The sequence below is a fragment of the Erpetoichthys calabaricus genome, chromosome 1, assembly GCF_900747795.2.
Source record: "Erpetoichthys calabaricus chromosome 1, fErpCal1.3, whole genome shotgun sequence".
NCBI classification, from domain to species: Eukaryota; Metazoa; Chordata; class Cladistia; order Polypteriformes; family Polypteridae; genus Erpetoichthys; species Erpetoichthys calabaricus.
In genome coordinates this window covers 218,402,508-218,430,129 of record NC_041394.2, presented here as the reverse complement: position 1 = coordinate 218,430,129, position 27,622 = coordinate 218,402,508, and the positions used below count along the sequence as shown (strand labels likewise).

General features: G+C 39.0%; 1 protein-coding gene across 1 annotated transcript in view; it reads right to left on the bottom strand.

Moving 5' to 3' along the window:
* cd36 (CD36 molecule (thrombospondin receptor)) overlaps positions 1-27,622 on the bottom strand; it is a 79,849-nt gene that overhangs the window by 30,979 nt on the left and 21,248 nt on the right. Inside the window, exons 3-4 of the mRNA XM_051923801.1 lie at positions 9,914-10,058; positions 5,277-5,462 (exon numbers count right to left, since the gene is read on the bottom strand). Coding sequence (XP_051779761.1) covers positions 5,277-5,462; positions 9,914-10,058 — 331 coding nt within the window. The remainder of the gene's footprint in view (positions 1-5,276; positions 5,463-9,913; positions 10,059-27,622) is intronic.

Sequence of the window (27,622 nt, the reverse complement as noted above, 5' to 3'; positions counted from 1 at the left end):
AGGACCCTGCTAAGGGTATAGAGCTGGTCCACTGTTCCGCGACCAGGACGAAAACCACACTGTTCCTCCTGAATCCGGGGCTCGACTATCCGACGGACCCTCCTCTCCAGGACCCCTGAATAGACTTTTCCAGGGAGGCTGAGGAGTGTGATCCCTCTGTAGTTGGAACACACCCTCCAATCCCCCTTCTTAAACAGGGGGACCACCACTCCGGTCTGCCAATCCAGAGGCACTGTCCCTGATGTCCATGCGATGTTGCAGAGGCGTGTCAACCAAGACAGTCCTACAACATCCAGAGCCTTGAGGAACTCCGGGCGTATCTCATCCACCCCCGGGGCCCTGCCACCAAGGAGTTTTTTGACCACCTCGGTGACCTCAGTCCCAGAGATGGGGGAGCCCACCTCTGAGTCCCCAGGCTCTGCTTCCTCATTGGAAGGCATGTTAATGGGATTGAGGAGGTCTTCGAAGTACTCCCCCCACCGACCCACAACGTCCCGAGTCGAGGTCAGCAGTGCACCATCCCCACCATATACAGTGTTGACACTGCACTGCTTCCCCTTCCTGAGACGCCGGATGGTGGACCAGAATCTCCTCGAAGCCGTCTGAAAGTCGTTCTCCATGGCCTCCCCAAACTCCTCCCACGCCCGAGTTTTTGCCTCAGCAACCACCAAAGCCGCATTCCACTTGGCCTGCCGGTACCTATCAGCTGCCTCCAGGGTCCCACAGGACAAAAGGGTCCTGTAGGACTCCTTCTTCAGCTTGACAGCATCCTTCACCGCCGGTGTCCACCAACGGGTTCGGGGATTGCCGCAACGACAGGCACCGACCACCTTACGGCCACAGCTCCGGTCAGCTGCCTCAACAATAGAGGCACGGAACATGGCCCATTCGGACTCAATGTCCCCCACCTCCCTCGGGATGTGGTTGAAGTTCTGCTGGAGGTGGGAGTTGAAGCTACTTCTGACAGGGGGCTCTGCCAGACGTTCCCAGCAGACCCTCACAACACGTTTGGGCCTACCACGCCTGACCGGCATCCTCCCCCACCATCGAAGCCAACTCACCACCAGGTGGTGATCAGTTGACAGCTCCGCCCCTCTCTTCACATCAGTGTCCAAGACATGTGGCCGCAAGTCCGACGACACGACCACAAAGTCGATCATCGAACTGAGGCCTAGGGTGTCCTGGTGCCAAGTGCACATATGAACACCCCTATGCTTGAACATGGTGTTCGTTATGGACAATCCGTGATGAGCACAGAAGTCCAATAACAAAACACCGCTCAGGTTCAGATCGGGGGGGCCATTCCTCCCAATCACGCCCTTCCAGGTCTCACTGTCATTGCCCACGTGAGCATTGAAGTCTCCCAGCAGAACGAGGGAGTCCCCAGAAGGTATGCCCTCTAGCACCCCCTCCAGGGACTCCAAAAAGGGTGGGCACTCCGAACTGCTGTTCGGTGCATACGCACAAACAACAGTTAGGACCCGTCCCCCCACCCGAAGGCGAAGGGAGGCTACCCTCTCGTCCACCGGGGTAAACCCCAATGTACAGGCTCCAAGTCGGGGGGCGATAAGTATACCCGCACCCGCTCGGCGCCTCTCACCGGGGGCAACTCCAGAGTGGTAGAGAGTCCAGCCCCTCTCAAGGAGATTGGTTCCAGAGTCCAAGCTGTGCGTCGAGGTGAGTCCGACTATATCTAGCCGGAACCTCTCAACTTCGCACACTAGCTCAGGCTCCTTCCCCTTCAGAGAGGTGACATTCCACGTCCCAAGAGCCAGCTTCTGTAGCCGAGGATCGGACCGCCAAGGTCCCCGCCTTCGGCCACCACCCAACTCACACTGCACCCGACCTCCTTGGCCCCTCACATAGGTGGTGAGCCCATGGGAAGGGGGACCCACGTTGCCTCTTCGGGTTGTGCCTGGCCGAGCCCCATGGGTGCAGGCCCGGCCACCAGGCGCTCGCCATCCAGCCCCACCTCCAGGCCTGGCTCCAGAGGGGGGCCCCGGTGACCTGCGTCCGGGCAAGGGAAAACGCCGTCCAAAATTGTTTTTCTTCATAGGAGGTTTGTTTAACCGCTCTTTGTCTCATCCCTCACCTAGGACCAGTTTGCCTTGGGTGGCCCTACCAGGGGCATAAAGCCCCGGACAACAGAGCTCCTAGGATCATTGGGACACGCAAACCCCTCCACCACGATAAGGTGCCGGTTAAAGGAGGAGTGGAAAAAAATTACAAAGAGAAATCTTTGGTGACTGTAACTAAGAGCAGCGAATATTCAGATCTTACAGAGAGCCTGATAGTTTGTCAGTGGTCATGAAGTTTCTCAATCTTCTCTATTTTTTGCATTTATGTTTGGTACTATACAAAGATGGATATCATAATGTTTGTAATAATTCTAACCCTTTCAAGCACAATAAGCGGTAACTTTTTTGTCTATGACTGAGTATATGGCTGTGTTTTAAAAGTGTGCATATATTACATATAAAAAATAGTGCTCAAGAACAAAATTACAAAGCACCTGATATTAAAAGGTAAACAATTACCAATTGACAAATTAATCATTATGTAACAATTTACTGTAATTACCCTTCTAATTAAAATTTCAGAAACAAAAGCAAAGTTACTTCTTTACACTAATTTTTTTTCTGATAATAAAAGTATGCCCATCATTTTTACAAATTTTTTTACTATTGTAACACATGTGCATCAGAGGACTCCCTCACTGGTTCTGTTGAAGTATGTAATAACCTGTCGGAGAGAGAGGAGGTGCTGCTGCTGCTAACATTGACTTCTTTTTCTTCCCTTATAGCACTGAGAATCCACCCATTGAAGACAAGTAGCCCCGCCCTACTAGTCTCACCTTCACAAATCCCGGGCATCCCAGAAGGAGGCGTCACTTTTGGCCTGAGCAAGCCACAGGACAGAGCTCCCTAAAAGCCAGACCCGATTGAAAGCCTTTATGTTAAACTCCCGTACAGGACTTGTGCAAAGATGCACCCTTTTTTTTTGTTTTCTATACAAATAATTAGTTTTGTCCTGCGGTGGGTTGGCACCCTGCCCGGGATTGGTTCCTGCCTTGTGCCCTGTATTGGCTGGGATTGGCTCCAGCAGACCCCCATGACCCTGTGTTCGGATTCAACGGGTTGGAAAATGGATGGATGGATGGATAATTATTTTTCTTTCGTCTGATGACAAATGAAAGGGATGACCTGGTTCATGTCCCAAAAAATTCTTCAGGCTTGAGACACTACTACTCCCAAACCACACTCTATAATATTCTCTAAAGTTTAGCTTTTAACTTGAAGACATGGGGGATGGCAGTGGTTTGTGGTAATAAAGTAAATTAAGCAAGAAAAGATTAAAAGGTAAAGATTAAGACTGAAGAGTTTAAAATTATGAATGGAATTAGTACAGTGGATTGAGAATGTTATTTTAAAATGAGTTCCTCAAAAGTCAAAGTCAAAGTGAACTTTATTGTCATCTCAACCATATACAGGTATACAGATAGACGAAATTGTGAAGCTCAGGGTCCACAGTGTAACAACATGACGTGCAAATAATAATTTAACCCCGTGACCCCGTATTTGGATTCAGCGGGTTGGAAAATGGATGGATGGAAATAGAATTAAAATTTAAATTAAAATTAAAAATTAAATTAAAATTAAATTAAAATTAAAACATACACAAGACAAGACATTGTGCAAAGACAAGACAAAGAAGTAGTAGGAATATCGATGTGTAAGATATGTAATATAATAAATAATAGATATAGATAATACAGAAATGATCAGTGGATGATAATATTTGTTTAAGACATGTGTAAACAATGACAGGTCAGAAGGATATCAAGAGTGTCAAAATACTTAAAGGTCAGTATGAGAGTTTCAGTTCTTTTCTACCTGCACACTCGTCTTTGCAGGACAGTGGCTCGCATGTATAAAAGTTCTGTTTTTAGAGGTGGTTGAGGCCGTGTGGAAGGTCCCAGGGGGCAGCCTGGTGTTAAGGAGTCTAACAGCTTGGGGGTAAAAACTCTCCTGCAGCCTGGTAGATCTGGCTTTGATGCTGCAGTATCTTCTCTTGGATGGCACAAGTGTGAAAAGTCCATGTGAGGGGTGTAAGGGGTCCTGCACAATGCTGCAGGCCTTGCGGACACTACGTTTGTAAAATATGTCCTGTAGTGAAGGGAGAGGCACCCCAATAATGTTCTCTGCTGTCTTCACTATCCTTTGCAGGTGCTTGCGGTCGGATATGTTGCAGTTGCCATACCAGACAGTCATACAGCTAGTCAGAACACTCTCAATGGTGCCTCTGTAGAACATGGTGAGGATGGAAGGGGGAAGACGTGCTCGCTTCAGCCGCCTCAAGAACACGGGGACACAGTTGGAAACTTATTAATGGTAAATTTTGCACAAACATTAGGAAGTTTTTCTATACACAAAGAACCATAGACACATGGAATAAGCTACCAAGTGGCGAGTTAGACAGTAAGACTTTAGGATTTTCAAAATTAGACCTGATGTTATTGTGGAAGAATTAAATGGATAGGACTAGTGAATTTTGTTGGGCTGAATTGCCTGTTCTTGTCTAGATTGTTCTAATGTCCTAAAGTGACAGTCCCTCAAAGCTTCAATGACCAGTGTCTGGTTCTGCTCTGCCTAGTTCAAGTCAGATTTTTCTGATGTGTGTATTCTTATTTCTTGTAATATTAAAAAATATGCATATTAAGGATTATTAATGATAGCAGGTGGGCATGATGTGGGTGATTGTGGGAACATATAGATGAGTGTGTGTTGTGTTGGGCTATTCTATTCATTCATGTTGTTATAAATTAAGTTGGCCTGGAGTATTATTTTGTCCACAAGATGGACAAGGGAAGTTACATGCCTCAATATCACTTCAAGTAAATACAGTGCAAGCCAACTCTCACACACAAACTTAGGGCGTTTGCAAATGCATGAGTAAAATCAAACATGTCTGAATCATACTAAACACAGTTCATGGATCTCTGTTGTATGCCCAGTAGCCACAGAAGCATGGTGTGGTTTCTATACAGGCAAAAAGTCAACTGAAATCCTATAAAAATAGGATAAACAGGCTAATTTGTACAACAGTGCAGATTTACAAAACACAATCTAAAAAGAAACCTCTTTTTTTAAAGCAAAGGTCATCATCTATAAGGAAATGCCATCTCAAAGGGCAAAATGCAGTATTAAGTTTTGATATTTTTTACTGGACTTTTTTTTCCTACAGACAGACTATAAAAGGAAACATGTTTTACTTACTGGGTACATAACTCCTGTCATATCATCTTTTATCAAGGACAGGTTTGTTAAAGCTTTCAATACAGGGTCACTATAACCCCACACAATTTCTTTCACGGTCCTTTGTTGAAATAATGTACTATTCTGCTTCTTAATTATACCGTTTAAGAATGAAAGAACGGAATTTGGTACCAATGCTGGAGCTCCCTGAAAAACAAACAAAATTGGAATGACTGAACTGCAAAATAAATTAACTTTCAAGAGTCAGAATATAAATTAAAATTTTAGAACTTTAAATTAAGGAAGGTTCTCTTTAATCAAATTACATTAACTTATCTGCTTATTTGATTGACCTGAAAATAAGTTTCATATTCAATTAAAAGCTCTTCTTATTGTTTTATGTACATACATGAAATATTTATTATATTGTTAACAGAATTAGTTACATTTGCATTATATGTGTCTACTGAGATTGTCTAAATTGCAGCTTTCATTTTTCCACTAACTCTTGACTGAAGAATTGAGGTGCAGTCACCAGTTTTGATACTGGTGAGGGTTCAGTCTCCATTCCTGTCTCCATCATGTACGAGGGATGTTCAAAAAGTTTTTGCACTTTTATATTTTCATTGGAAATGATGAAGGCAGGAAGAGTAGTAATTGGGCATTAAAAAGTTGGTATGATGCTGGGAAAATTGCATCGCAAAGCAAGGTGACTATGTAGAAAAGTGCTCATAATTTGTTCTTAAAATTCTTAGTAAACAGAGTTAAAAAAAAGTGTGAACATTCTTCATAGCAATCTAACAATAGATGTTCAACAGCTGAGTGAGCAGCTGATTGCACTCCCTCAGCCTGAATTCTTCAATGCTGCATGGCATAAGCTAGTCTATAGATTTTACATTGCCATTGGCCACTAAGCCTCACTCTGAGGCTCGTAGGTTATAATCTGGCTATGGGCTATCTGTTGACGATATCATGCCTGAGTTCTGGTTTGTCTCTCCTGAAGATCACGATGGAGTCTGAGTTAGAAGGCTGGCTGGCAGGTTCTTGTAGTCAACAATCCTGTTACTTTTTGCTACTGGTAAACTGGTATCGTTGGTAAGGAATGCTCAGGTGGGTTTGCTTTCTTTTTCAGAATCATTCCATTAGGCTGGTGTATCAGTTCAGCTCGCAAGTAGTGTGCACACTTATTGGAATGTGTGCTAGCAGGGAGTGATGTCACTCTTGTATTTGGTGAACTGGTGTAGCTGATGAGAAATGGGAAGGTGTCATTCTAGGCTTTTTGCCAGCTCTGATGTTGCCTAGTGAAGTGTAGCTACTGAGTGCTTTGTGAACTTCCTTCAAAGTTTGCTGATAAATGACTGTGTAGATCACTGATCCCTATCAAAGATGTCTATGGTATTAGCTTTACAGTGGGATATTTCAATATTGGACATGTACACTAATATAAAAAAGCACCCATCAACTCGCAATCTAGGCTGTTGTGCAGTTATCATTTCAAGCTAGAGATGGGCTGACTCCTTGCATCTAATTGTATATGTAGGCTGTAAAACATCTTGATCCAGATGGGCCACAATAACAAGGCTAAGGGTATTGGAAGTACCACTCCAGCTGTCTGCACTATACAGTTTTCCAATGATACCCTGCTCATTGAAAGTGGACTTTAATTCATCTTTTTGGGAAAAGTTCACCTGTAAACAATGCCAACATGTTACATGGACCTGCTGCCAAAGAGGAATTTCCTGCAGGTCTTATAAGAACAAATCCTTCATGAGAGGTGGCTTGGATTCTGGAACTGGCATGGTGAACAAGCCTTTATACTTCAGCCACCAAGGGTGACTACTATTTTACCCAAGCTCCCATCCAGTGTGCATTGCTGCTCATTTAGGAGGTTACTTCTAAAAGTGCTATGCCATAGTTCAGTACAACAACAAGAATATGGCAATTGTAAGACTGTGAAGGCCCAATACCACTGTAGCATTGACTTTTATGGACTTAGTTTGAAATATAATGTTTGGCATTCTGTTCTCAGGTTTTACTGACAATTAAGACAAGCAGCCAACAGAAACTCTCATCCTTAGAATAAGTTCCAAATAAAGGCAATGGCTGAAAAGAATTTATTTCCTAACCATGTACAATATTAAAGAATCCCATTTATCTAATCAGCATAATGAAAGCTTAGAAAACAGCAACAAACAGAAAAGTAATAAAATATTCTCATTATTTAACAAAAGAAGCACGTCTCGCAGAGTGCAATTACTAGCTGAGCTCAGAATCAGAATCAGCATCAGAATTCACTTTATTGGCCAGGTACGATAATGTGTAGTAGAAATTTATCTTGATAGTACTGATGCAACATACAGTATAAGGACAACACAGAATACAAAACATAAATATAAAAATGTAAAATATAAAAGTTAAAATATGATGCAGAATACAAGGATAAAACAATAAAGAGATAGTAGGATTAAAATGGCCAGGCAGTCAAGTGTGCAGGCATACATAGATACTGAGTAGAAGCTCTGACCTGATTAGTAAGAATAACTGCACATGGCAAAAAAAACTGCTTAGGTGACATGTTGTTTTAGCTTTCACTGCATGAAGATGTTTGCGGGAGGGAAGTCTTTAGAATAGGTGATGTCCTGAGTGAGTCAGATTAGCAATGAACTTTGTGGCCCTTTTCCTTAGACTGGACTCATATAGGATTTCAGTGTGCTGTAAGTTACAGCCTGGGATCCTTTCACAGGCTTTGATGATGCGTTGCAGATTGTTCTTAGCCTGAACAGGGGCAGCACCAAACAAGACAGTTATAGATGAGGTCAGAATGGACCCGATGATGGCTGTGTACACTTGGACCAATATTGCTTGAGGGAGATTGAATTTCCTCAGCTGACACAAAAAGAAAATTCTCTGATGGGCTTTCTTAAGGATGCATGTGATTTAATGGTCCCATTTAAGGTTTTGTGACAGCACAGTGCCCAGAAACTTAAATGATTCTGTCATCCCAATGGCTGAGCCATTTGAAGCAAGTGATAGGTGAGCAGGTGACTGTTTCCTGAAATCTATGATCATCACCCAAGTTTTTTGAATGTTAAAGTCCAAATTATTAAGCTTGCACCACAATGTCCGATTTTCCACCTCTTGTCTCTATATAGACTCATCATTGTTTGAAATGAGGCCTATTTGTGTTATCATCTGCAAATTTAAGAAGTTTGACAGATAAATCGCCAGAGGTACAGTCATTTGTATAAAGTGAGAAGAGCAGTGAAGAAAGGACACATCCCTGTAGTGCTCCAGTACTAAGGGCTGATGGGTCAGATGTGTGTATGCCCACCTGCACACATTGCTTCCTATTTATAAGAAAGTCTGTGATCCAATGGCAGATTGAACTGGGCGAGTTATCTAGGAGCTCTGGAATGATTGTATTGAAAGCAGACATAAAGTCCACAAGCAGGATCCTTACATATGCCCCTGGCTTATCAAGGTGTTGGTAAATAAACCTCAGACCTAAATTCACTGTATTATCCACGGACTTTTTAGCTCTGTATGCAAACTAAAATGGGACCAGGAAGTCTTTTGTAGCATTCTTGAGGTAATTCTGAATAAGGCTTTCAAAGGTCTTCATTACTACAGAGGTTAAAACTCCTGGTCTGTACTCATTTAGGCCAGTGACCTTTAATTTTTTGCAGCTGGAATGATGGTGGAGATCTTGAAGCAGACAAGAAAAGTGCACAGATCCAGAGATTGGTTGAAAATGTCTGCAAATACTGTAGACAACTGGTCTGCACAGTGCCTGCATGTAGGGAAAATAAGGTCCGGGCCTGCAGCTCTTTTAATATTTTGCTTTTTGAATAAGCTGCAGACGTCTTTTGCAGTGATGACAAAGGGGGAAGCTGAGAAGAAGAGTAGAGTAGAGTAGTAACAGTGAGACCATAAAGTAGATTATGTCCTATTCTCTTTCATAGCCACCGTAAAACTAATTTAACTGATTAGCAGACTGGGATTATCAGAACTGTTTGATGTTTGTTTCTTGTAGTTACAGACCTGTTTAAGGCCTCTCCAGACTGATGCACTGTCATTTGCAGACAGTTGTTCTTGCAGCTTATCTGAGTATTACATCTTGCCTGAAGAAGGGGCCTGAGTTGCCTGGAAAGCTTGCATATTGTAATCTTTTTAGTTAGCTAATAAAAGGTGTCATTTTGCTTGGCTTTTCTCTACTGAGTAAAACATAGAAAGAGGACACCCAGAGTTGAACTGGGGATCTCTTGAGCTGCAGTCAAATGCTCTACCCATTGAGCAATACCCTTGATTGCCTTCTGTGTGAAATTTCCATGGTTTCATTATGCTCCGTTCTTATGAAAAATTATCACAAAAAATTACACAAGTATTAATGTGTGCGTGTTTGCGCGCGCGTGAGTGTGTGTGTGTGTGGGTGGGTGAGAACTGACATACATTAAGACATGGTGTTTTCTCTCCAGGGCTTATTCTTGCTTGCACCCTAGTTTTGCTGGAATAGGGTCTTGCATTCCATGCTCAGGGGTAGAAACAGAATAAATGAATGATTTTTAAAATAATCTGGAATTGATACAATTACCCATAGCAGTATAATCTCATTGTGGTTATTACAAACAAGTTGAATTCAACTTCTTACTGCAACTTACAGCAACCACCAGGTTGAGAGTTGTAATTTTGTCCTCTTCATTTCCAATGGACATTTCAGGTACAAAGATTGCTTCCTTTGGTACTGAGAAAGAGATTGTGTTGTTTGGATTTGCTGTAATGTTCTCCTTTGGAAGATAACGAACCCTGTTAAGAAACGAGTAAATGTTATACAGCATTTAGAAACATTACTAAAAAATATCAAACACTTTAATTTTATTTTAAACTCTGAAATAACATGTCAACCTCAAATCCACTATATTCATTTCAGGTTATCAGGGTTCAAAACCAATCTAGGCAAAACTGGGCAGAAGGCACAAAAGAGCTCACCACATGCTGCCAGTGCGTCACAGGGCCCACTAAAGCATACCGCAACCCTCATACTTTGGCCAATCTGAAATTCATTCACACATGTAGAGAACATGTAAACTCCACACAGATGGTGGCAGTATGGTGTAGTGGTTAAGGCTTTGGATTTCAAACCTTGAGGTTGTGAACTCAAATTCTGCAGCTGACACTGTGTGACCATGAATAAGTCACTTCACCTGCTTGTGCTACAATAAGAGAAACAAAAGCAATGTAACTAGTTGTAGCTCAAATGTTTTAAGTTGCCTTGGATAAAGATGTCATCCAAATAATAAGTAATAACAGGCATGGGATATGAATCCAGGACACTATAGTGAGGTGGCAGGGGTACACCACCTCTAAAAACAAATATATATATATATATATATATATATATATATATATATATATATATATATATATGGTTGAAATAGTTTACTGTCAAATAATGCAAAGAGTACGCGACACGTGTTTCGCCCTAATTCTGGGCTCATCAGGCGTACACACTCACTGCACTCCCTCTCGGGAATCGAACCTCGGACGCCAGCACTAGAGGCGAAGCCCCTAACGTTGCGCCACGGCGTGTGGTTCGTTTATTTGACAGCATGTAGATCGGGGTAATTACATTCACGGTATTCATAGTCTGACAGTATACACTATATATATATATTGTCACAGATGACTGCGGTCATTACCTGGCCGGGATGCCTGGAGGGACCGGAAAGGGACATTAATAGCTTCCGGGGCACAAAGGGGCAGCCGCCCTGGATAAAAAGAGGACCACGGGACAGGGACAAAGAGAATTTGTACTATTGGGAACCGTGGCCACCGCCAGGGGGCGCTTTAAGCCTCAGGAGACCCGGATGTGATTACTTCCGCCACACTTGACAAGATGGCGGAGGGATCGGCCAAGGACGCCCGGAGTGCTTCCGGTTCAAAGCGCAGCACTTCCGCCACACCAGGAAGTGCTGCCGGATGGACATCATCAGCCACCTGGAGCACATCCGGACAGGAATAAAAGGGGCCGCCTCCTTGCAGTCAGTGAGCTGGAATCGGGAGTGGGAGTAGGACAAATGCTCCCAGGAGGAGAGGAAAGGCGGCCAAGGACATTGTGAAGTCTGGAATTTTGGTGTGATTATTTCTTTGTGCATTGTGTGGTGTGAAGAACTGTGTTTATTAGTGATTAAATAAATGTGTGCTTTTATAAAGATGTGGTCTCCGACTGGTGGTGTCCGGGAAAGTCTCACAATATATATATATATATATATATATATATATATATATATATATATATATATATATATATATATATATATATATATATATATCTATAATAATAAAAGGCAAAGCCCTCACTGACTGACTGACTCACTCACTGACTCACTCATCACTAATTCTCCAACTTCCCGTGTAGGTGGAAGGCTGAAAATTGGCAGGCTCATTCCTTACAGCTTACTTACAAAAGTTAGGCAGGTTTCATTTCGAAATTCAAAGCGTAATGGTCATAACTGGAACATATTTTTTGTCCATACACTGTAATGGAGGAGGCGGAGTCACGTATCGCGTCATCACGCCTCCTACGTAATCACGTGAACTAAAAACAAGGAAGACATTTACAGCACGAGTCACACGCGGGAACGAAGGTAAATGACGTTAATTTTTGACTGTCTTTTAATACTGTGTAAGCATACATATTAACACATGTGCAATTAAACGTGTGCATTTACGGGGTGATTTCTCAGGCTTAAAACCTCACCTTTTATCAAACGCGGGAAGAAAGGTAACTGACGTTGTTCACTGTCTTTTAATACTGTGTAACCATACATATTAACACATGTCCAATTAAACGTGTGCATTTACGGGGTGATTTCTCAAGCTTAAAAGCTCGCCTTTTACTAAAAAGGTAAATGCAAAACTATTTTCAATCAGTTTATTGAAACGCTCCCGTTAAGGATTGCAATAACATATTCGCGAGATAAAAGAACGAAGTAGGGGGAAATGGAGGAACAGCCGCAAACAGCGAAGAGCAAAAAATTAATTAAACAATTGAGAACGGAGCGAGTTAAGCATACAAGCATGTTCATAAGGGAAACAAAGCACGGTGTAAAATGTAAGTTTAAATTAAGTTTATAGAAACGCTCCCGCTGCGGATTGCAATAACATATTCGCGAGATAAAAGTTTAATGAGAAGACACGAGGTATAAACGACAGTTTGCATCACTTTGTAACAGAGTTTAAATTGCTGTAGCGAGAAACTTTTAACTGCCGGGTCTTAGCTAACATTAAATAAACCCGTGGACATCGCAACATCACACAAGAGAGTGGCTCACGTGAAGTGACTGAACGCAGCAGGAGTGATCACTTGCATTAATCAAACCTGTTCAAAAAACACATTACACAATTGATAAGGTAGGAAAAGAATATGAAACAAGGCACGGTATAAACCGTAACTTTAACTTTATAGAAACGCTGCCGTTTGCAATACCATATTCGCCCCTGCGAAGCGCGGTGATTTTGCTATATATATTAAACTATTTCAACCATTGTATGATCTGCTTCTCGCAACTGAAAGAGGGCACCGTGGCAGAAGTTAGCCGACTTGCTCACCAACCACAAGCGTTACCTGGTAGGTAACCACCCATACAATCAGATTGTGAATCACACTACGAATGCCTGCAATGTAATTACCCCGATCTACATGCTGTCAAATGAACGAACCTCACGCCGTGGCACAACGTTAGGGGCTTCGCCTCTACGTTCGAGGATTGATTCCCGTAAGGGAGTGCAGTAACTCTGTACTCCTGATGAGCACACAATTACGGCGAAACACGTGTCGCATACTATGCATCTTCAAAGCACGGTGTAAACAGTAAGTTTAAATTGAGTTTATAGAAACGCTCCCGCTGCCCTTTACAATACCATATTAGATGACTTTCTAACAGAGTTAAAATTGCTGGAGCGATAAATTTTTAACTGCCGGGTCATGTCGCGTGTTCTTGGGTAGGTACACCAAAAAATTTATACATTTATGCATGTAATGGGCAAACAAAAAATGTACTATACTCGAAAGCACTACAGTAGTACTCAATGTATCTTTACTTCTTAAATGTTAATGTTTTACTGTTTAATAATTTATATGATTCTTATATGTTATTCAGATTCTTTTATCAAAATACCAGTAACAGCGCACTCCACGATAACGTGGAGTGAATACACTTGACATGACCATTCATAGTATTTATCCTCTTTCTCTGTACGTTTACCATTCGTTTGCTCAGAGGTTGATGCGCTTGCTGCTTAATGAGCAGCTCTTGACCCTAGCGTCCCGCTGCTTCTCTTCTTTCGTCGGCATCTTTTCCCGTTAAAACTGATTTCTTTTAAAACTTAGTATGTTTTCTTTAATTTTTCAGTTAAGCTGGCACTTAAGTCTTCAATCTGCCTCAACAATGATTAGCGAAGGTGGTAGACAATGAAAACGTCAGCCGTACGCATCCGCCACGCACCCACTGGTGCGCGCAGCTGTGAGTTGATTCTACAATAAAATAAAATAAAGATAAAAAGAGTAATAACTTGCACCACCGCTATTCAATTACACTTGCCTAACGCCTCTCCTAAGGGGAAATACTGTGGGATCTGGACATCCGTCAAAGCAGCAATCACAAGCCTGATTACAAAGCGGGAAGCTGTGATTTGTCGTCTCCCTCCCATGTAACAATCACAGCCCGTGTTGCAACGCACTATGTATGTATATGTATATATGTGTATGTGTCTGTATATGTATGTGTGTATATATATATATATATATATATATATATATATATATATATATATATATATATATATATATATATATATATATATATATGTGTTCATATGTGTGGGAAAGCGAATAGTAGACGTGACGTAGTATCTGTGTACCAAATTTCAAGTCAATAGGTGAAACGGTTTGCGAGCTACAGCTCATTTAAAATCCTGGACAGACAAACTAATAGCCACGGTACTGTTTTATAGAAGAACATTTTAATGTTTAATAATTTATATTTATACGCAATGTGCTTCTTATATATTACTTCATATTCTCAAATGATAATGATGTTAATGTTGTTTATATTGATTTCTATGTTATTGTAAGTGCTCTTTATTTGTGGAAAAATAAATTTGGCAATTTAACTTATTTTATACATACATTTTATTTTTTTCTCTTGCACTCACTGAGCGAATCCACTGGCTAATCAGCTATATATATATATGTGTATAAAATGTATATAAATATATATATATAGATAGATATATGTGTATGTATGTAGATATACAAATATGTATATATATGTATATATGTTTATATATATGTAGATATACAAATATGTATATGTATATATATGTATATATGTGTATATATATGTAGATATACAAATATGTATATATATGTATATGTGTCTGCATGTGTGTGTGTATATATATATATATATATATATATATATATATATATATATATATATATATATGTATGTGTATATATATATATGTATGTGTATATATATGTTGATATATGTATATATATGTGGATGTGTATATGTATATATTTATGTATATACAGTATGTTTATGTATATATATGTTTACATAACCTCTTTAACACACTACTTCTCCGCTGCGAAGCGCGGGTATTTTGCTAGTATATATATATAGTAATCCCTCGCTATATCGCGCTTCGCCTTTCGCGGCTTCACTCCATCGCGGATTTTATATGTAAGCATATTTAAATATATATTGCGGATTTTTCACTGCTTCGCGGGTTTCTGCGGACAATGGGTCTTTTAATTTCTGGTACATGCTTCCTCAGTTGGTTTGCCAAGTTGATTTCATACAAGGGACGCTATTGGCAGATGGCTGAGAAGCTACCCAGCTTACTTTTCTCTTTCTTTTGCGCTGACTTTCTCTGATCCTGACGTAGGGGGATTGAGCAGGGGGGCTGTTCACACACCTAGACGATACGGACGCTCGTCTAAAAATGCTGAAAGATTATCTTCACGTTGTGATCTTTTGTGCAGCTGCTTCCTGAAACGACATGCTGCACGGAGCTTCGCATACTTAAAAGCTCGAAGGGCACGTATTGATTTTTGATTGAAAAACAAACTCTGTCGCACTTTGTCTGCTCCTGACGGAGGGGGTGTGAGCTGCCGCCTTCAACAGCTTTGTGCCACGGTGCTTCACATACTTAAAAGAAAAACAGCCCTATTGATCTGTTTGCTTTTCTCTCTATCTCTGTGACAGTCACTGCTCCTGACAAGCACTCCTTTGAAGAGGAAGATATGTTTGCATTCCTTTAATTGTGAGACGGAACTGTCATCTCTGTCTTGTCATGGAGCACAGTTTAAACTTTTGAAAAAGAGACAAATGTTTGTTTGCAGTGTTTGAATAAAGTTCATGTCTCTCTACAACCTCCTGTGTTTCTGCGCAAATCTGTGACCCAAGCATGACAATATAAAAATAACCATATAAACATATGGTTTCTACTTCGCAGATTTTCTTATTTCGCGGGTGGCTCTGGAACGCAACCCCCGCGATGGAGGAGGGATTACTGTATATATATATAGTTAAAATAAATCACTTTCAAAATAAAATTAAATAAACACATATTAAGAAAAGGAAATGTTTATTGCTCAGTCACTTGTCTGGGTCAGCTTTTGTGCCTTGACAATCATAATATTTTCAGATAACTTTAACCCTACAGAGCAGAAAACAATATACATAAAAACAGAGTTAATCAAAGTCAAATGTTCACATACTTGCAGAGTTATCAGTGGTTCTAAATTATTATTTTGGATTTTTGGATTGTCAGGTTTAAAAAACATCAGAGTTGCTTCTAAGTGATGAATTTAATTTGTCTTATTTTTAGTAAAATAATACATTATTTTCCCATTGTACAATAGTGGGTGGGCTAGGATTCTTCCAAATAAGCAAAATGTTACAGTGTGGCAGCACTGTAGTGTAAGGTACAAACAATGCTAACAGTGGAATAGGAATGATTGCAGTTTGATAGATGAGATTTTATTTCGTTAGGTTTTAAGCAGGGAATTTCTGAAAAATGTATTTAAATTTTTTTTCCCAGAAATATGTAGTGTAATTATAAAGTTATTCAATTGCATATGTGTGTGTGCATCTATTAAGTAGATCAAACAAAAGAAAGGTGTCATAGTTGATTGAGACCTTTTTGCATTAATGTTAGAAATAAATTGATTATTATTAGCATTTTCTTAACACAATTTGAATTAATGTAATTACCAGCATATTGTTTCTTTCTCATACCATCACTGATGTAAGATCACAGTGCTGCCAGTATAAAACATGGTGGTGTGCTATTCTTGGCATCTGATTTTTTGGATTCTTTTTAAACGTAACTAACAGCAATTCACATTGCTGCTTTTTTGATTTATGTGACCTATTTTCTAGTAAGAATTCCTGCTCTAAGCTTTGGTATTTTGATGTTTAATTCTTGTCTATCATTTTGGTTTTGTTGCTTTGATACTTTGACTTTTAGTAATGAACCCATGCTTATTTGTTCAACCATACTATTAGTTTATCCCACATTCTCTCTGACAACTATGTTACTGCACTTGTCTTCTGCCAGCTATACTTACAAAGCTGTATTCTGGGTGTTTTCCTGGCATATCACTTGCTTTAGAGTCCACATTTTTCCCTGGTTATTTGGATTTTTGGTTTTGACCTATGACTTTCAATCTTGTTGCTCTTGTACATAACTTTTGTATGAAAAAACAATTTACTGATTATACCCCTAAGCATTTGAGCACTTCATTTTTGCTACTCAAAAATAACATGAGAAATTCAGATTGTTTTCTTCCACCCAGGTCATGACACATGGAAATTTTGAGGCTACAACATATGTAAAGCTGCATTTGCTACACATTAGCACTTGACATCTCTGGTGACATAGTGGAGCTTGGTAGCATTGCTTTTTTATTGGATCTATGCTGGCAAAAGTTATACAAACAAACCCTTTGTGTAGTACAGTATCTTGTTTTTAGTATGAGTTTTTAATGTTTTGAGATTGTTTAAGAATGATTTGATTTAGACTTCACTACAGCTTTATTTAATGATTTGAAAGAAGGCCCTATGGTAAAGTGAGGTCCGCGGCTGATTGGCATCTTTTAAATGAATAACTGTCAGACTTGCTTCTTCAGGTAGGGGTGTGGTAGCAGGGTGGATGGTCTTGCACTTACTGCACAGGTACAGGATCCCCCATGACTGTAATTGGCATTAGGAGCTGCTGATTGCTGCAGCTGTGCCACATCCCTCTTTTAAAAAGGGAAGTGCACTCAGCTGAAAAGAGACAGAGCAAAAAGAAGAACCGTGAGAATAGCAGCAGGTGGAAAGGCAGGTCGAGTCAGCCATCCAATGTTGAGAAAGGCAGCGCGGTCATTTGCCCCATGTAGGAGTAAAGGTTTGGTGCTCTAGAGATGGATCGTGCCTGCTGACTATTCCTTGAGGTGTAATCGAGGTGGTGTCCTCCCCAGGGATCTGAGGGATGACTGCAAGAATTTGAAGGAAGGTGGGAGGACAACAAACCCCAAGTGGGAGCATGGAGCTCAGCTGCACTGTCACTCATCATTAATAAATTACTGTTTTTTTTTAAATGTAATGATGTAATTCAGCCATCCTTTATCATTTTTAATGGAGACTATTAACGGTTTATATTTTTAATATACACATAAGTCCTGCATCTACTACAAAGAGAGAATATGAACTCAACATTTTCCACCACAAAGTCAGCCATCTATCAGAAAGAGTAATGTTTTTCCATAAACAGAAGCATTTCACAATATGGTTCTAAACCGTTTTATGGGGATGAGCAGTAATTACACCAGTCAGCTACATGGCAGATGCAATAAACATTTGTGTGTTAGCCAGCATTTGATTGTTGGCTAAAGAAAGCAGCTAATCTGTCTTCCAACCTGATTCAAATTATATTCAAAGAATTTCTATATAAATGTAATCAACTAAGTTAAAAATATGACACAGAGAAATTACTTTAATAAAGGAAATTAGTTTGCTGTTACAAGATTAGTTGAAACAAAATCGGCAAACACAAGTGGCTGCATAAAGCAAAGTTAAAAAACAATTTAACTGATGAGACAAAACATTAATATTAGAGTAGGTGCTTGAATGCTACCGTATATATACAAGATCATTAGTCTGTCTTTATTTTCTATATGGGCATCACCTGCCTGCAAAAACTAAAAGTAGGGTGAAACCAGAACCAGAAAAAGATTTTCAAATTAAAAACAGTTATAATATAAAACTATATAAATGTTATGAAAATCTTAAAAAAAAAAACAGACCTTTCAAAGCTAGCAGCAATAAGGTAAATATCCATGGGAGTGACTTTCATACAGATCTGGTTTTCAACAACATTATAATGACAAATAAACTTGTGGTTGCAAAACAGATAAGTCAGTAACAACATGTAAATGTTAAAAAGAACAAGCTAAAATATAGAACCATTAAAGGAGAGAAAGTTTGTGAAGAGCTGTGACAGGACTTGCCACCATAAAAGACACATCATTGCAAATGGCTAAAAAAACCAACATCCAGAAGTAGTCAGTTTTCATGACTCCAGCACAATGTTTTGGAGGATTGATGTGCTCAGTAACATCAAAAACTACAATTGAAGTCAAGGAGTGGAAGTATCATAAGAAGCAAAAATGAGGTCACTCACAATAGAAATAAAAACAGTTTCACTGTTGCAACAAGGTAGGATTCTGACCTAAAAATATTAAAACAAAATAGATCAGAGGTAGGCAATGTCGGTCCTGGAGGGCTGCAGTGGCTGCAGGATTTTGCTCCAACCTTCTTAATGAGAAGTCAGTTATTGCTGATGAAACACTTATTGCTTGATGTTTCATTTTAGTGGTCTTGCTTATTAAGGTTCCCCACCCGTAATTGCTTATTTCAGTCGTAAACAGCTGCATTCACTGTTTTTAATGGCTCCTTACTAGCAATAAGATCCAAAAGACAAAGGAGCCAGCAGTTCTCCATTTAACTTGTTTCCATTTACACCTGTGTAGATTCATCATGCACTATTTGGTTTGAATAAAACACTTAAGAGAAAGATATGACAGACTCAAAATTACCTGTTTTAGGCTTCAAATCATTTGGATGATATCTTTGGAAAGGAAAAAAATCTACAATATAAAAACATTACATTGCACATTAACAAGCTATAAAATTAAATAAGGTCTGAGATTGGCAAGGATTGTTTTCTAATTAAGCAATTTGGTTGGAACGAAAACCTGCAGTCACTGCGGCCTGCCAGGACTGACATTGCCTACCCCTGAGACAGAATATAAGGGATGGGAGAAAAGCAGAAGATTGTCAAGATGGGGAAAGTCAATGGAAAGATTCAATTTACTCTTATTCAGCACAGTTCTTCTTATAAGTCCAGCATTTTAAATAAAAATTACACTTTCAATTAAGATTAATAACATAAACTCAAAATACAATTGAACATAAACAAAAGAAACAGAAATGTCATGCACAGTATGCAAAAATATGAAAATTTGCTAATTTTATTATTACATAACTTTGAATCAGAATGGATTTAAATTGGCTTTGTTGAACTTGATCAACAGAAAAAGACTGTTTAATGTCAAAATGAAAACAGATCTCTGTAAAGTGATCTAAATGAATTACTGCATGAAATAAATAAAAAATAAGTGTTATTTATTCACTCAGGTGAGTTTTATCTAATATTAGATTTTGGGTGTAGATTTCAAAACATTCAGTGTAAAAAATCATCAATAACAGAGAAAAACAGGAAGGGACAATATGTTTATGGGCACTGAGCCTATTAAGTTCAGGGTCTGGTTGACATTAAGGTATTTGTTTTTCAAACAGAAAATGGTGAAAGATGTAAGCATATTTTTCTTCTGAACTCATGTAAACAGTTAGGTCCATAAGTATTTTGACAGTGACATGATTTTTATTATTTTGTTTCAATGCACCACCTCAATGGATTTGAAATGAAATGATTGAAGTGTAGGCTTTCAACATTAATTCAAAGGGTTTAACAGAAATACAGTATGAGCGATTTAGGAATGACATATATTTTTATACATGGTCCCCCCATTTTCAGGGGCTGAAAAGTATTTGGACTATTGACTAGTGTTACTGACCTCAGGCCTAGGGGAACCTGGGCCAGGTACAAGTCACTGTTGCTACAGGGTGTAGCCACAGCAATATGGTGTAAAGCAGGCATGTAAAACTCACTACCATTGGTGGGCCGCTTCGACTGCCATACGTGCGTCAGCGGGCCATACTGTAACAAATACTATTATACTATTATACAAAGTTACTGTAGCTTTCTTTCCAATACTGAAAACTTTAAAAAATGTAACACTTAAAGTTTAAAGTTTAAAGAAAAGCAATTTATTTCCATGTAGTCTCCATACAACAGTGTAGAATTAGAGTCTTAACCTCTTAGCTAGGTCCTTATTATATTACTAGGCTCACCCGCCTTATAAGGCGACCGACTTTTATCCTCAATTTGTGTGCGCTCCATGTGTACATCAGGCATGTAAGTGTAGGGAATGAGAACATCAAAGTGCCCATTCATAACATCTCCCGAAAACCTGTTTTTTTATCCCCTCAAGTGCCTGTCCAAACCTGGAGTGTAGGACTCCATAATAATATACTTGAAACTCATAGGGGAACAACTCACCCGCTGCCATTAGCTCAGAAATGGTACCATAAGTTTGAGACTTTGACATTTCAGTGAGATACTGAAGCTCATTTGTATATGAGATTCCTGACAGCATCATTGTAAATGGCTGAAACCTTGACCAATTACTTAAAACATGGGGCCGCATGTTTGACATGCCTGGTGTAAAGCATAAAAGAAACAGACAGCAGTCCCAAGTCTCAGACCATACTTCTCTGTTCTCTTCTACCTTTATTCTCCTTTTCCCAGAAATATATATATGCTTCAATTTCTGCATAGATGAACATGGTAATCAGTGATAACAATGGTGCAAGCCAATTTACTCTGTGTAACAAATAGTGTAAACACATTTACTTTGAGTACTTGATTAGAAACCAATGTCCCCAGAACTCATTAATTTTCCAAGGAAGCAGACAGTTCTGTATCCCCACATTGTGTGTAGATAAGATACTAAATCAAAGCAGTCTGACTATTCAAAGCAGGTGACTCTTTAGCAAGACAGTTAAATATTTGTATCCAGTAGATAGCCATCAGCAATAACCTGTAGCAGAATTTTCCAGAAATTCTGCCTTTTCTTTAAAACACTGGTTTATAGCCCATTACACTAAGCAACACACTGAAATGTCATTTTCTTTAGAATACTGAATTCTAGCCCATTACACTAGCAAGCTGTTCCATAGCCAGGTGGGAGCTGGTGCCTCATTATTCCATTACCTGTTAAGCAGGTAGAAGGTCTGGGATTAATTTGTGGAGTCTGCTTTTGGAAGCTGTCGCTGTGAACTCTCAATATTAGGTCCAAAGAGCTGTCCATGCAAATAAAAACAGTCTATCATTAGGCAGAGACAGAACATACCCATCAGAGAGATAGCAGAAACACCAGGAGTGGTATCAACAATCTGGTACATTTTTAAATAGAAGGAAAGCACTGGTGGGGTCAGCAACACCAGAAAACCTGGACAACCATGGAAAACAACTGTGCTGCATGATCACATAATTCTTTCCTTGGCAAAGTATAACTTCTTGTCAACATTTAGCCAAACCAAGAACACTCTATAGTAGGTAGACCTATCATTGCCAAAGTCTACAATCAAGAGAAGACTTCATGAAAGTAAATACAGAACGCTTACCACAAGGTGCAAACCACTGGTAAGCCTCAAGCATAGGAAGGAGAGATTAGATTTTACCAGAAAATATAAAAAAAAGTCCAGTTTTGGAACAGTTTTCATTGGGCAAATGAAATTAAGATCAATATGTATGAGAATGATGGATAGAGAAGAATTTGAAGAAGAGAAGGAACGTTTCATGATCTGTAGCATAATGCATCATCTGTGAAATATGGACTTATAGCATGGACATGCGTGACTGCCAAGGGAAGTGGGTCACTGGTATTTATTAATGATATGGCAACTGACACAAGTTGCAGAAAGATTTCTGAAGTGTACAGGGCTATACTGTCTGTTCAGATTCAGACAAATGCTGCAAAACTGATAGGATGACGCCTTAAAGTACAGATGGACAATGAGCCAAAATACACTGTGACAGTAAACCAAGTGAATTTCAAGGTAAACAAGAGGAATATTCTTCAATGAGCAAGTCAGTCAAATGACCCAGGGCCGGATTAAGAGCTTTGGGGGCCTGTAGCACATTTCAAATTTGGGGGCCCTTTTGGTCTGCATCATCTGAAGTTTAGATTCTGAACAGTTCAAACTGGACTAAAAAATTATTTTACTCTCGATTATAATAAGAATCTTATAATATTTATGTGAATTTTATGTGTTGGGCCCCTAAAGTTTTGTTGTGTAAGAAATTTACAGTTTAAAAACGTAAAGATAATATTTTTAAAGACCAGTTTTTCAATGCTACACTTTTTCATTAAATATTGGGTCCACCATTTGGGGGCCCCCGAAATTGTGGGGCCCGTAGCATATGCTACATGTGCCTATTGGTTAGTCCGGCACTGAAATGACCTCATTCCAACTGGACATGCATTTCACTTGCTGAAGACAAAACTGAAGGCAGAAAGTCCAACAAACAAACAGCACCTGAAGACAGCTGCAGTAAAGGGCCGGAAGAATATCAGTAGGGTGAAAACCCAGCATTTGGGGAATCCATGGGTCCCAGACTTCAGGCAGTCATTGTCTGCGAAGGATTTTCAAACCAAGCACTGAAAATGCTCATTATATTCAAGATTATGTCAGTTTGTCCAAATAATTTTAATGTATAAATGTAATGTATAAAAATGGCTGCCTTTTCTAAATGGCTCATACAATGTTTTTGTTAAACACTTTAAATTAAAACTGCAAGTCTACACTTCATTTACATCTTGATTGCTTCATTTCAAGTCAATTGTGGTGGCACACAGAGCACACAATTATGAAAAGTGTTTAATTGTCCAAATACTTCTGGACATAACTGTGCATACACTGTAGCCATATTGCTTAAATATATATGACACATTTTGACATGCTTCAAAATTTCTTTTAGCTATTTGCTTGTGCTAAACACCTGAAATTGTATCCATCTGGAGCCACCTAAAATTAATCTGACATATCTGATGAAGGATTTCAAAGTGTGAGAATTAAAAAGCACAGATTAAAAATTTTCAAGTGAAACTATTTTATTTTTTTGTTTAAAACCTTAAGTTTTAAATAGTACATGGGTGTGCTCCTACCAGTTAGAAGAAATGATCAAATTGCACTTTTAATTGAAAGGTATGCCAAACATGCCCTTACAATCTCTTAAAGTCTCACAACATTAAAAGTCATGAAGTCTCATCTTTTTGATGTGTATTTGTTATCTTCCAGCAGTTCTAATATAATAAAAAATAAATAAATACTTGTCTTGCAAGCCTCTTGGATCAGGTATTTTACTGTAGTTTGGCAGAGAATAAGATTATAAGCAAAGTAAAAATCTTTGTGGATAACAAATGTTATTATCTATAATAATAAAAGGCAAAGCCCTCACTGACTGACTGACTCACTCACTCACTGACTGACTCATCACTAATTCTCCAACTTCCCGTGTAGGTGGAAGGCTGAAATTTGGCAGGCTCATTCCTTACAGCTTACTTACAAAAGTTAGGCAGGTTTCATTTCGAAATTCAAAGCGTAATGGTCATAACTGGAACATATTTTTTGTCCATACACTGTAATGGAGGAGGCGGAGTCACGTATCGCGTCATCACGCCTCCTACGTAATCACGTGAACTAAAAACAAGGAAGAGATTTACAGCACGAGTCACACGCGGGAACGAAGGTAAATGACGTTAATTTTTGACTGTCTTTTAATACTGTGTAAGCATACATATTAACACATGTGCAATTAAACGTGTGCATTTACGGGGTGATTTCTCAGGCTTAAAAGCTCACCTTTTATCAAACGCGGGAACAAAGGTAACTGACGTTGTTCACTGTCTTTTAATACTGTGTAACCATACATATTAACACATGTGCAATTAAACGTGTGCATTTACGGGGTGATTTCTCAGGCTTAAAAGCTCGCCTTTTACTAAAAAGGTAAATGCAAAACTATTTTCAATCAGTTTATTGAAACGCTCCCGTTAAGGATTGCAATAACATATTCGCGAGATAAAAGAACGAAGTAGGGGGAAATGGAGGAACAGCCGCAAACAGCGAAGAGCAAAAAATTAATTAAACAATTGAGAACGGAGCGAGTTAAGCATACAAGCATGTTCATAAGGGAAACAAAGCACGGTGTAAAACGTAAGTATAAATTAAGTTTATAGAAACGCTCCCGCTGCGGATTGCAATAACATATTCGCGAGATAAAAGTTTAATGAGAAGACACGAGGTATAAACGAACCACACGCCGTGGCGCAACGTTAGGGGCAACAGTTTCAATCATTCTGTGATCTGCTTCTCGCAACTGAAAGACGGCACATGGCGGATGTTAGCCGACTTGCTGACCGCAACGTTAGGGGCTTCAACTCTGGCGCTGACGCCACATCTCAGTGCCAACACTTTGCACACTCTACTTAAAAGACACGCCCTCCTCACTGGACAGTTAAAAAGACCAATCAAACTAACGATGACATCAAGTATTACCCAATCAAAAGTAGGAAAGGAGGCATCTTCATAAAATGCATGTGGGATGATTTGCATGAGACGCTGCTTTAAAAAAAAAATGATAAAAAAAATACGGGATAAATCCCGTCCAGTATTGATTCAAAACGGGACGCGCAATTTCATTCTCAAACGCGCCACGATTCCGTATTTTAAAGGACGGGTGGCAACCCTACAGTGCCAGGTAACCACCCATACAATCAGATTGTGATTCAGACTAGGAATGCAATGAATGTAATTACCCCGATCTACATACAAGGCGAAAGTCTTGCAACATTCAAAGATGATGGTTTGGGATAAGTACACCATACAACATAAAAGAGCTTATGAAGCCTTGAACCGAAAAAAGCAAGATCTCAGAGATCGTAAAAAAAAAAATAGGAGGTAATGTCGTTTTACTCGCTGTAGATTTTAGTCAAACATTACCAGTTATTCCACGAGGGAGACCAGCAGATGAACTCAACGCGTGTTTAAAATCCATGCTTCTCCCACGCTCGGTTATATGTCGCGTGTTCTCCGGTAGGTGCACCAAAAAATGTATACATTTAAGCATGTAATGGGCAAACAAAAAATGAGGTATACCCGAAGGCACTGCAGTAGTACTTAATGTAACTTTACTTCTTAAATGTTAATGTTTTACTGTTTAATAATTTATACGCTTCTTATATGTTGTTCAAATTCTTTTATCAAAATACCACTGACAGCGCAATGCACGATAACATGGAGTGAATACACCATACGCATCTGCCCACGGCTGCCCTGCTGTGCGCAGATAGGAGTTGATTCTACAATAAAATAAAATAAAGATAAAAAGAGTAAAACAATCATCACCCATAAAGCGTGTGTGTGTGTATATATGTGTATATATATATGTTGATATGTGGATGTGTATATGTATATATATATATATATATATATATATGTAGATATGTATATATATGTGTATATGTATATGTATATATATGTTTATATGTGTGTGTGTGTATTTTATATATATAAAACACATCAACACTCATAACAATGACAACACAATTACATTGACAATCATGTTACGTTATTTTTAAAATGTTTCCTTTTTTTTTCATAACCTCTTTAACACACTACTTCTCCGCTGCGAAGCGCGGGTATTTTGCTAGTTATTGATAAAATGGATAATTAAAATAGTGCATCACTTAAAATGAGTCAAGAAATAGTTTGTATAGAAAGTCTCCAACTTGGGTTAACGTAGTGTTTAAACTTGGAATGAAAACAAAGGAACAAAAATCAAAACAGATAGTTAGCAGAAGAAACATGACCGACTTTAATCTAGAATGCAGACTGGGCAGAAACAAGTTAGTTACCAACTAGTTAGTACAATTCCAGGAAGTGAAGATACAACACATAGACATGGCACATCATGTTTAATTAAAGGTTGGCCAGATGCTAAAACTAACAGAAACCATAGAGCAACTGCTTCTCAGTGAGAAATGATTGAATACTCAGGGCAAATCGCAACAATTATTCAACTAAACAAGCACAGCTGGACAGACAAAAGACACCGGCTGGTTGGTGTGCAACAGCCAATAATAAAACTAAAATAAAAACAAACTGCAATACCCTGAACTACATTTTTTCTTAAAACTCCTACTCCATCTACAGCTTCCAGTCCTTTGCACTAAAATAAATCCAGAAACTAAAAGAATTTTCACCCCCAAAAAGCATAGTAAGCACATTGCTTTTCATTTGTATCATTTAGATGAGCCACTTTTTCTCCTACCAACACCAAACAAAACAACAACAAATATATTGTTTTTGACATGTGAATTTAAATTTACGGTGTAGTGGTAAAGTGTCCTTTCTTCTATTTAATAGCTCGTTCCAAAATGAACACGTTTCCTCTTCGTGCACTTCTCTGATTTTACCAGAAATATTTATTTAACAATATTTTAGCAAAAAATGCATGGCTGTCTCCTTTTGTGAGTATATGACTGAATGACATGACGTGAATTCTGTAACACGAGTAACAGGATTCTTTTCATGGATGTTTTCACATTGTGTGCTCTGGTCCAGCATTAGTCTTTATAGATGCCCATTCTATTAGAAAGTTTGTTATCTCAGTTCTCCATGAAAACATGAGATTAAAGGTTTTTCACACCAATCACTACAAACTACATGGAGCAAGTATTATATAAAATAATATAATTTTTGGGTGGAGTATACCTTAAATCTGTTGCTCATTTAACTAAAACCATAGTAGCAAAAGAGACAAAATGAATTTGCAGGTTCCTTTGTAAACGCTGTGAAATGTTGACATTTCTTCAACAGTTTAGTGATAATCAAATCCATACTTATGCCAAATTATTTACTTTAATATTTTTTTTAAATGTAAATTACCTGAGTTCTTCAGAAGTAAAAGTAAATATCGTATGCTTTAGGTACGTTGTTCTTATTCAAGTGCTGAAGACAGTAATTATTAAGGGCATGCACAGTTTACTGTGGTCCCCAATATTAAAATACCTATGCAAACCTGAACACGTTGCATTATACCTGTACTGCAGTTTCTTCAAA